Source organism: Rana temporaria, chromosome 1 (genome assembly GCF_905171775.1).
Source record: "Rana temporaria chromosome 1, aRanTem1.1, whole genome shotgun sequence".
NCBI classification, from domain to species: domain Eukaryota; kingdom Metazoa; phylum Chordata; class Amphibia; order Anura; family Ranidae; genus Rana; species Rana temporaria.
Genome location: NC_053489.1, coordinates 658028522 through 658039982, shown reverse-complemented (window position 1 = coordinate 658039982; position 11461 = coordinate 658028522). Strand labels below are relative to the sequence as shown.

At 43.3% G+C, this 11461-nt stretch overlaps 1 protein-coding gene across 1 annotated transcript; it reads left to right on the top strand.

Annotated features, from left to right (window-relative positions):
- The first annotated feature begins 9708 nt into the window (after window positions 1–9708).
- LOC120944241 (vomeronasal type-2 receptor 26-like) lies at window positions 9709–10656 on the top strand. Its single transcript, XM_040358220.1, has one exon. The coding sequence runs from the start codon at window positions 9709–9711 to the stop codon at window positions 10654–10656; it is 948 nt and encodes a 315-aa protein (XP_040214154.1).
- Window positions 10657–11461: the final 805 nt, after the last annotated feature.

Below are 11461 nucleotides of genomic sequence, written 5' to 3'. Positions count from 1 at the left end.
TGCTATGGGTGTGGCCGGACAAATCAATTAGGACAAAAATCCAAGGGAAATTTTGTTGGATGTCCTACCGTGTGTATGAGCCTTTAGAATACTGAGTCCATTTCTCAAGACCTTACCTGCAAAAAAGATATTGATTGGAGTCCAGAGATGGGCAGCAAAAACAGTGAAACGTCTAGGGGATTAAACATATTAGGAAATAAATGTTATATGTACAGCCTCAAGGAAAGAATGAAAAGAGGAACATGGCTGGATCCTCTTAAATACATTGTGTAAATATGGGTCAGGAATATAGCATTTCCAATATGAAGCTGAGATCAAGAACCTCAGATAAGTAGGAGAAAAGTTCTAAGAATAACCTTAGAAATAATAATTTTAACCGGTTCCTGACTGCCGCACGAGGATGTACGTAGACAGAATGGCACGGCTACGCAAATGGGCATACAGGTAAGTCCCCTTTAATTTGCGAGGCCATGTGGTCATGAGCGCGCTGCCGGCGGCATGCTCGGGACCCTGCTGTGAGCACGATCGGGTCTCAGAGCTCAAGAACGGGGAAATGTTAGTGTAAACACAACATCTCCCCATTCTGCCTAGTGACACTGTCACTGATCGTGTTGCCTGTCATTGGGAACAGCGATCAGTGATGTGTCACGGCAAGCCACGCCCCCTAACAGTTAGAAGCACTCCCTAGGACACACTTAACCCCTTCAGCACCCCCTACAGGTTAACCCCTTCACTGGCAGTGTAATTTTTACAGTATCAGTGCATTTTTATAGCACTGATCGCTGTAAAAATGACAATGGTCCCAAAATGGTGTCAAAAGTGTCCGATGTGTCCGACATAATGTCGCATTCACGATAAAAATTGCTGATCGCCGTCATTACTAGTAAAAAAAAAAAATATTAATAAAAATGCCATAAAACTATCCCCTATTTTGTTGACGCAATAATTTTTGCGCAAACCAATCAATAAACACTTATTGCAATTTTTTTTACCAAAAATATGTAGAAGAATACGTATCGGCCTAAACTGAGGGAAAAAAAAAATTATATATATTTTTTGGGGATATTTATTATAGCAAAATGTAAAAAAAATTTGTTTATAGGGCAAAAAACGAAAAACTGCAGAGGTGATCAAATACCACCAAAAGAAAGCTCTATTTGTGGGGGAAAAAGGACGTCAATCTTGTTTGGGAGCCACGTTGCATGACCGCGCAATTGTCAGTTAAATAAACGCAGTGCCGAATTGCAAAAAGTGGCCTGGTCTTTGGCCAGAAAAATGGTCCGGGGGGCTTAAGTGGTTAAAGAAAGAGTAGTGAATGCTTGGATAAATCTTCCAGTAGAGGTAGTAATCAATCAATAGCAAGTAAATTTTACAAAGCTTGGGATAGACATAGGTCTATAGTCAGGCAACAAACAAAAACAATTCACACACACAAATAGAGAAATAAAGAAAGCCTTGGTAGACCTCTTGTTTTTTTGTGTGACCCACCTTGCCAAATCCAATCCAAGGCCAACTAATGGAAATGGTGCATCCATGTATGTTTGAACATATTCTGGAAACTCACTTCTATCTCCAACCACTGTATATATGACAAAATGTAAGGGACAGTTTAGTGTTGATACTGTATATGCATAATAATGTTTTGAATTCTTACTTTTTATCATCAATGGGCTCTTCTAATTAAAAAAAGTCTACTATTTCAGAGCTCAGTAGCTTAAGTTGAAATGTAGGGTCATATTATATATAAATCTATCCTTTCAGCCTATTTGATATATATGGCCAGATTCACGTACGGCGGCTTAAAGTTGTGCGGGCGTAGCGTATGTAATTTACGTTACGCCGCCGCAAGTTAGAGAGGCAAGTGCTGTATTCACAAAGCACTTGCGTCCTAAGTTACGGCGGCGTATCGTAAATGTGCCGGCGTAAGCGTGCCTAATTCAAATTGTGAAGAGGTGGGAGTGTTTTATGTAAATAAAGCATGACCCCACGTAATTGACGTTTTGAACTAATGGCGCATGCGCCGTCCATGGACGTATCCCAGTGCGCATGCTCCAAATCACGTCGCAAATAGTCAATGCTTTCGACGTGAACGTAACCTATGCCCAGCCCTATTCTGAATTGACTTACGCAAACGACGTGAAATTCGATGGCGGTTCCGACGTCCATACTTAACATTGACCGCGCCATCTTTTTGGTGGTTTATCTTTACGCCCCTAGCGGCCAGCGTAAATAGACAGCTAAGATACGACGCTCGTATCTTAGCAACATTTAAGCGTATCTCAGTTTGAGCATATGCTGAAATGTAGGACGGCGCGGATTCAGAGTTACGACGGCGTATCTACTGATACGCCGGCGTAACTATACCTGAATCTGGCTAATAGACTTTATGGAAATGGTACATTGTATTGATATATATCTTGCTTAGTCAACATGATAGGGCTTTTTTATGTCACCACTCATGCACAAGCGCCATTGTCCAATGACGTCATGATGCACACACATCATTGCACGGCAGCCATGGCAGCTATTTTAACCAGTAATGTTATAAATAGAGGACACAATAGAGTGACAGCCATATTTGCCTTGTGCCTTTTGGTTTGTTTGTTTTAATTAGAATTACATTTTATTCAGTCCTTATGAAGCTTGTTTTATTGAGTGAAACATGTTGAGTTAGTCTTGAATTTGTTTTCTACACCGCATTATTTATTTAATTTTGAGGACACACATGATTCCAGTATGATGGGGACTGAATACTCAATGACTTCCTTTGGTTAGTGTTGGAGTTGTTTGAGAGGTTTCAGCCAATGAACGTCTGGCTTTTTGAAACATTTTTATTATTATTTGGGCAGTGAGAAGGGGGGCCATGAGAATAGAGAGGATTGCTATACAGAACACCCTAGCAGCTCTCTGACCCCACTATCTGTTATTATATACCTCCCCTGCAGTATTTGTAATATATCTGTGGGACTAGCCAATGAGTGGTGTAGATGTTCAAAAATACTGCCACAGTAATTGGTCAGCCCATTATGTTGGCATTTAACTGCAGGGTGGTGGGTATATCATTTAAAGCCAAGAGGTACTTTTATCTTGTTGCTTTAATTTTTAGATTTTATGAATTTTCATTCACCTCAGTATAGGGTTATCACATCTCTTTTTGTCTCTTGCTGTAGCCTTGGCTGAATCTCTGTCTCCATGGTACCACAATTTTGTAACAGGAGACATAATGATATACATCCTATCCCCCTGGCCCTTTAGGCTGCATTCACACCTCCGCGACAAGATACGATATTTTGCCGCGAGTGTGTGACTTTTTTTTTTTAACAAAGTCTTCCCATTGCTTTGTATGGCCGAACGCCAATGCCGCCTGAAAAAAAGGGTCCGGGACTTTTTTTCAGGTGGCAGGCGTACGGCGTCTATGAGATGTGAACCATCTCATAGACAGCAATGGGAATTCTCCCCTCCAGCGGCACGAGTGTCCGGCGTCGGGTGTTTTGTCGCGGAGGTGTGAATGGGGTGTTAATGGAAAGTTATAAGAGTTAATGTTCCCCATCCTAATAGTAAATCCCCCATTTACTAAAATCCTAATAAATGTTAGATCTTTGGTTCTCCAGGTGGCTTTTTTGTGCGTGGGAACACTTACCGTACCCTCATTTTTTGTTTGCAATGGTAAGGGGGTTTTACATTTGAGACATATTGGCCCAGATTCTTGTACATCGGCATATCTCTGCGGCGGCGTAACGTATCCGATTTACGTTACGCCGCCGCAACTTACACGGGCAAGTGCTGTATTCTCAAAGCACTTGCTCCGTAAGTTGCGGCGGCGTAGCGCAAATCGGCCGGCGTAAGCCTGCCTAATTCAAATGTGGAAGGGGGGCGTGTTTTATGTTAAACTACTGTGACCCGACGTGATTGAAGTTTTTGCGGAACGGCGCATGCGCCGTCTGTGGAATTTACCAGTGTGCATTGCTCCAAAGTACGCCGCAAGGATGTCATTGGTTTCGACGTGAACGTAAATGACGTCCAGCCCCATTCACATACGACTTACGCAAACGACGTAACTTTTTCAAATTTCGACGCGGGAAGGACAGCCATACTTAACATTGGCTGCGCCTCATATAGCAGGGGCAACTATACGCCGGGAAAAGCCTAACGTAAACGTCATAACTTTACTGCATCGGCCGCACGTACGTTCGGGAATTCGCGTATCTAGCTAATTTGCATACTCGACGCGGAATTCGACGGAAGCGCCACCTAGCGGTCAAAAAAAAAGCAGTTTAGATCCAAAGGCGTAAGAGACTTACGCCTGTCGGATCTAATGGATATCTATGCGTAACTGATTCTAAGAATCAGACGCATAGATACGACGGGTCGGATTAGGACTTACGACGGCGTACCTGGCGCTGCGTCGTCGTAAGTCCTTTAACCAGTTAAGCCCCGGACCAATATGCAGCCTAAAGACCCAAGGTGTTTTTACAGTTCGGGACTGCGTCGCTTTAACAGACAATTGCGCAGTCGTGCGACGTGGCTCCCAAACAAAATTGGCGTCCTTTTTCCCCCCACAAATAGAGCTTTCTTTTGGTGGTATTTGATCACATCTGCGGTTTTTAGTTTTTGCGCTATAAACAAAAATAGAGCGACAATTTTGAAAAAAATGCAATATTTTTTACTTTTTGCTGTAATAAATATCCCCCAAAAACATATATAAAAACATTTTTTTTCCTCAGTTTAGGCCGATACGTATTCTTCTACCTATTTTTGGTAAAAAAAATCGCAATAAGCGTTTATCAAAATTTATAGCGTTTACAAAATAGGGGATAGTTTTATTGCATTTTTATAAATTTTTTTTTTTTTACTACTAATGGCGGCGATCAGCAATTTTTTTCGTGACTGCGACATTATGGCGGACACTTCGGACAATTTTGACACATTTTTGGGACCATTGTCATTTTCACAGCAAAAAATGCATTTAAATTGCATTCTTTATTGTGAAAATGACAGTTGCAGTTTGGGAGTTAACCACAGGTGGCGCTGTAGGAGTTAGGGTGCACCTAGTATGTGTTTACAACTGTAGGGGGGTGTGGCTGTAGGAATGACGTCATCGATCGTGTCTTCCCTATAAAGGGAATGACGCGATCGATGCGCCGCCATAGTGAAGCACGGGGAAGCCGTGTTTACACACGGCTCTCCCCGTTCTTCAGCTCCGGGGAGCGATCGCGACGGAGCGGCTATAAACAAATAGCCGCACCGTGGTCCCGGATCGCTCCCCAAGCGGACCCGACCTCCGCATGTAGCGGGGGGGGGTCCCGATCGGACCCCCCACCCGCTAATAGGCAAGGACGTACATGTACGCCCATGTGCCTGTACGTGCCATATTGTGGACGTATATGTACATGCGGGGGTCGGGAACTGGTTAAGAATCTGGGCCATAGTAGGCAGCAGTTTAAGTAATTAAGAAGACATTACCTTCCATTTCGCCCCTTCCTGACTAACGACACCACAAAACAAATTCTTAACTTCTTGGTTATTTCCTGCTTTGATTACTGAAACTCTCTCCTCAGTGGCCTAACTTTACACATGCTTTCCCCTCTTCAGTATATTATGAATGCTGTTGCTAGACTAATATACCTTTCTAACGGATGCATGACTGCTGCCCCCTCTGCCAATCCCTTCACTGGCTTCCCCTACCCTACCACATAAAATTAAAAATACTTACCACAAGGGATGAGCTTCGCGTTCGATATGAACGTATGTTCGACTCGAACATCGGTCGTTCGATCGTTCATCGAAACTCGAACAAAACGGGTCGTTCGCGCCAAATTCGAGTGACGCAAAACGTCCCATAATTCACTACGGCATTGAGCGCTGATGATTGGCCAAGCATGCTGTATGTCCCGCATGCTTGGCCAATCACAGCGCGCAAAAAATGAAGAGCCATAATTGGCCAAAGCCAGGGGATTAGTACACGCCCCACACTATAAAAGGCAGCCTGCACGGCGGCCTCGTGTAGTGTGTTCCGGCTTTGTGAAAGAGAGGAGCAGTCAGACAGTTAGAGAGAGAGAGATAGATAGAGACACAGTGGGCTAGATTCACATAGATTAGCGGATCTTTAGATTTAGGATCCGCCGGTGCAATTTAGCGAGGCTAGTGCAGTATTCACAAAGCACTTACCTCGAAAATTGCACCGTCGGATCGTAACTCCCCGGCGGAATTCAAATTCCGCGGCTAGGGGAGTGTACAATTTAAATCAGGCGCGTTCCCGTGCCGATTTAACTGCGCATGCGCCGCCGGCAAAATTTCCCAGTGCGCATGCTCCAAATGACGTCGCTAGGACGTCATTGTTTTCGGCGGCAACGTCAATTGCGGCCATTCGTATTCCAGACCGACTTACGCAAACGACGTAAAAATTTGAAACTGGGCGCGGGAACGACGGCCATACTTAACATTAGCTACCCCTCATATATCAGGGGTAACTATCCGCCGGAAAAAGCCGAACGCAAACGACGTAAAAAAAAGCGACGGGCGGGCGTTCGTTTCTGAATCAGCGGTTCTCCTCATTTGCATATCCGACGCGTAAAAGACCGAGGCGACACCTAGCGGCCGGCGGGAGATTGCAGCCTAAGATCCGACGGTGTAAGTCACTTACACCAGTCGGATCTAAGGGAGATCTATGCGGAACTGATTCTTATGAATTTACAGTTTGTAGAGAATATATTCACATCCCTAGGAGTTGTAAATATATTTATAAACTGTATAGCATAGCTAGCTCTGCTATTAGTATTTGTCAGGCAGGAGATTGTGCTTGATGCAGTGCTCTAACGTGTTGTATTGCCTGCATTAGGGTTTAGCTTAAACATAGTACTCTGTGTTAGTCAACGTGTGCTAGTTAATTGCACATACACGCATTACCTGTTACTGCACGTGTGCTATTTATTTGCACAGAAACGCAGTCGCTGTTAATGCAAGTGGGCTATTGAATTGCACAGAAACGCAGTCGCTCTTACTGTGCGTGTGCTGTTTAATAGCAACTAAACGCAGTTGGTGTCACTGCATGTGTGCTGTTACATAGCACCTGAACGCAGTCGCTCTTACTGCACGTGTGCTGTTTAATAGCAACTAAAAGCAGTTGGTGTCACTGCGCGTGTGCTGTTACATAGCACCTGAACGCAGTCGCTCTTACTGTGCGTGTGCTGTTTAATAGCAACTAAATGCAGTTGGGGTCACTGCGCGTGTGCTCCAGCTGGGGGAACATCACTGCCAGATTGCTGTCCCTCTCGGCCACCCCCTCTCCCTGGGCTCACATCAATGCCTTCCTCTATCTGTGTTCCGTCATCGGAGCCTTCAAAACGCTACGCATCTTCCTGCAGCATGTACCCAACACTGTGTTGAAACAGTTTGGGGGACTCCTCAGGAGGACATGGTGGGACTAGGGAAGGATTGTGTGATGCATGTTGGTGGCCACTTACTTCGGGGGACACCATCGGAGTGGCAGCTGATGACATAGTGATTGTAGCAGTAGTGGAAGTCGCAGAATCAGCAGTAGTATCAGGTGCGGGCCAAGGAACAACTTCTTCCGCGGTCACCGTTGCGGTGATCCAATCGACCCGGTATTCGCGGGGAGACTCCGTCGGTTGCTCCACTCAAAACAAATTCTCGCCACATTTCTTGCACCGAGCAAAGGGCAGGATCCTGACAGCTAGCTCCGCACATCGGGGACAAAACAATCCAAGGGCCTCCAGGCTGCCACTGGTAAACAGCACCAACTGCCCCTGTGTTCCCATTCGCATTCCCGGTATCGGTCAGGGAAGCTCCGGTAACAGCAGACATCAGATTGACTCCCACCGTAGACATCAGAGGCCTTAATCTCTCAAATGGCGTCGGGGACACAGACATGTTGCACGATCCTCTCTCATGGGCGGGCAATCACTCTTTCCTTTGGCGCCAAACTCGCCCTACATCTCACGCAGGGGTGGGTAATTCCTCCCACTTTAGGTTCTTTTTTGGGCACGTTGCAGGCACATCACTCTGCTGCACGTGCGCCCAGACTCTAACTACCTGAGGTTAACTCTTTCTTCACTGCACAAACACCACAACAATTCCTGGCTCTCAATGGCGGAATAAATTTCTCAATCCAGTTGTCCGGGGTAACAGCCAATCCCGGTCGAGCCCCCACGCGTAGCACTACCCCCAAAGGAGCTGCTGGCTTGTTTTGGGTGGCATGTTACCTTGTGTTCCTCTGCCATCAAGGGGTGTTTGATGTTTGCAGTAATGGAATGTCCACACAACAGGTGTCTTTTCTGTGCTCTTTATTACCCAGCCGGGTAAAAACAGTAGAACTTGGTGAAGAATAGAGATTTAGTAGAAATGGAAATAGCAGATTCAGATGTAAGCAATAGGGAAACAGTCCTGCTTCCAACGACACTTTCTCTTTTCACCACTCCAGCCAGAGCGGGTATAGCGCACCTGGACAGGCCTCTCTCACAAGCCTGGCAGCCAGAATGTCACTCGGAACTCAGGAAAAAGTCTCTGCCACAGACCCTCCCTTTGATTGAACAGCAGAGAATATCCTCCTTAGCAGAATTGACACCTGGATCTCCCTCAGGTAGTTGCAGTTAGGTTACTGATAGGCAACTGACGTCCAGCCTCCCATCACCCGGTGGATGGTCGAAACCCTCTTGGAACGCCAGCCTCTCTTGGCACTCCTCAGGCGGACTTTCCACCGAACAGCTTCCTCTTACAGGACTAATGCTTGGGATCTCTTTAGATTAGGGACCCAGTCGATCACTGGGCCCCATCCGCAGCTCAAATGTTTTGGACCAACGTGGTCCCGGAACCAGGAACACCGCGTAGCACGCAAACCCTGGCCCGGAAGGCCATTTTGCCGGGGTGCCCTGGTATGGCTACCCTGAAGGTGGGCGCCACACGAGAAGAAGACCCAGACCAATGGCGTCTGCCTCATACATACCCCCTCCCAGCATGCACAGCGAGGGAAACTCCTCCTGATAGGCTGATGGGGAAAAGTACCCAATCCTTGACTCCACTGCCTGCTCACACCTGTCGGCCTGGGGTGTGATCAGCACCCCAGAAATGACAGAATGAGCCCACAGCCCAGCCAAAGCTGAGGCAGAAGCTTCAAATTTGAACCAATTAACATGATTTAGAGTTACTTAACTCTCTGACCCCCTCTAAATTTACACAAGCACCGGTTTTGGAAAGTAACCAGGCGCTGCACATATATACTGTTTGGGGGTTCTGAGTAATTTTCTAGCAAAAAAATGATGATTTTAGCATGTGCTTAGGAATAGGTTTTAAGTACAACCTTCATTAAAGTTCAATTATATATATATATATATATATATATATATATATATATATATATATATATATATATATATATATATATATATATATATATATATATATATATATTACAGAATATTGTTAAACTGCAATACAAATCTTTGCTTGTACTGGCTTGAAATATAATTGGATTTTTTTTATTTTTTTGAATCTGTATTTTATGATCATTGAAAAAACAATTCTTTTACTTTCTGCTCTGTTAACTTCCGAAAGATTATCATATATACTAGATATATTTGTACTTGTGAGTTTTTTTTTACTTGATTTTTAAAATGCACTTGACCAACCTTAGCTCATTTTACAAATATCAACTTAGTAAATACAGTATATTTTTAAGTGAAAAATATTGTAATGGTTTTGCACACTTACTGTAGACTTTATTTTTTAGATAAAGGTTCATGTCATAAGTGTTCAGAAGAGGAGTGGCCAAACGATAACAACCAGTGTGTGCCAAAACTTGTTGAATTTCTGTCTTATGGGAATGACCCGGTTCCTCTCACAGTCTCAGTTATTTCTGTTTTACTGTTTGTTAAAACATCCACTATTTTTTATGTTTTTATTAAATTCCGAGAAACTCCAGTGGTCAGAGCTAATAATCAAAACTTGAGCTTCATTCTCCTGGTCTCCATCATGTTGAGCTTCCTCTGTGTGTTTTTGTTTTTGGGTCGGCCTGGACCTATCAGTTGCATGTTTCGGCAGACATCCCTTGGAATCATCTTTTCAGTGGCTCTATCTTCCATTCTAGCCAAAACTATTATGGTCTACATGGCCTTCAAGGCCACCAAACCTGGGAGTTTCTGGAGAAAATATATTGGAGTAAAAATCCCCAACTGTTTGATTGTTCTGTGCTCATTTATCCAGGTTTTAATCAGCATCATTTGGTTATTGACTGCCTGTCCATTTCCGCAAACTAACACTCACCTATATGCTGATAAAATTATTTTTCAGTGTAATGAAGGATCTACTCTGGCATTTTCAATACTCCTGGGTTACATCGGACTTCTAGCAGCTGTGAGTTTCTTTGTGGCTTTCCTGGCCAGAAATTTACCAGATAGTTTCAATGAGACCAAATGCATCACCTTCAGCATGTTGGTGTTCTGCAGTGTCTGGATCGCTTTTATCCCAGCCTATATGAGTGTTACAGGGAAGAACACTGTGCTTGTAGAGATATTTGCTATAATAACTTCTAGCTTGGGAATTTTGGGTTGCATATTTATCCCCAAATGTTATATTATCCTAGTGAGACCAGATTTAAATTCAAAAAGTAAATTAATAATACAAATCAAAACCTGGCAATAGATTTCATTATTTTGTTTTTATTTATAATTTATACATTTGAATGTTAATGCACTTTGATATTCCTATTATAGGTGTACTATGTATGCAGACATTTCAGTAGTATTGGTTAGACACAAATGTATCTACGAAAAATTGTTGTCACTAAGGTTTATTGATGTTAATTACTTTTATTTATTTTATTGATATAATAAAATTATGTCAAATATTATACAAATCTCTTTATTTAACTGATGAGAAGTAGACAATACTTATAATTCCGTCAAATTAATGGTATAGAACCCCGGCAATATTGAATCGGATATTCCCACAGGTGTCAAATCTTTGTTGGTGATGTCAAGGATCCTTGATGTCAAGGATCGGTGGGCACTCCGGTACAGTACGCATCTTTTGAGAATGCCCGGGTATAACAGATTTTTGGAAAAAGGTATCTGAAACAATTAAAGAAATTACAGATGTGTCTCCCCATTGACGTGAGGGGGAAGGAGCTGAGGGAGGGAGGGGAGATGTGCAGTTTTTTTTCTCTCTTTCTTTCTTCTTCTTCTTATCTTTCTATATCTAGATTCTACGTTTTAATTTCTATGATACTTTTTCTTCTTGTATTGGGGGATAACCAAGGTGGGGAACAAGGTAATGAAAATAGAACAAAGATATGGGACTATAGTAGATCTATATAAAAGTGTGATTAAAATTATGAAGTAGAACTGAAAAACTGTTATTGTTGGTGAAAGAGTTACTAATGTTAGGGAAAAGAAGATGTTATGCTTAAAATAACAGAACTGTTGTATAGATTTATTTTATGAATGGT

Bases quoted from the DNA above. Each gene is read 5' to 3' on its own strand.
- LOC120944241 (XM_040358220.1), top strand. From the start codon at position 9,709: ATGGTTTTGCACACTTACTGTAGACTTTATTTTTTAGATAAAGGTTCA.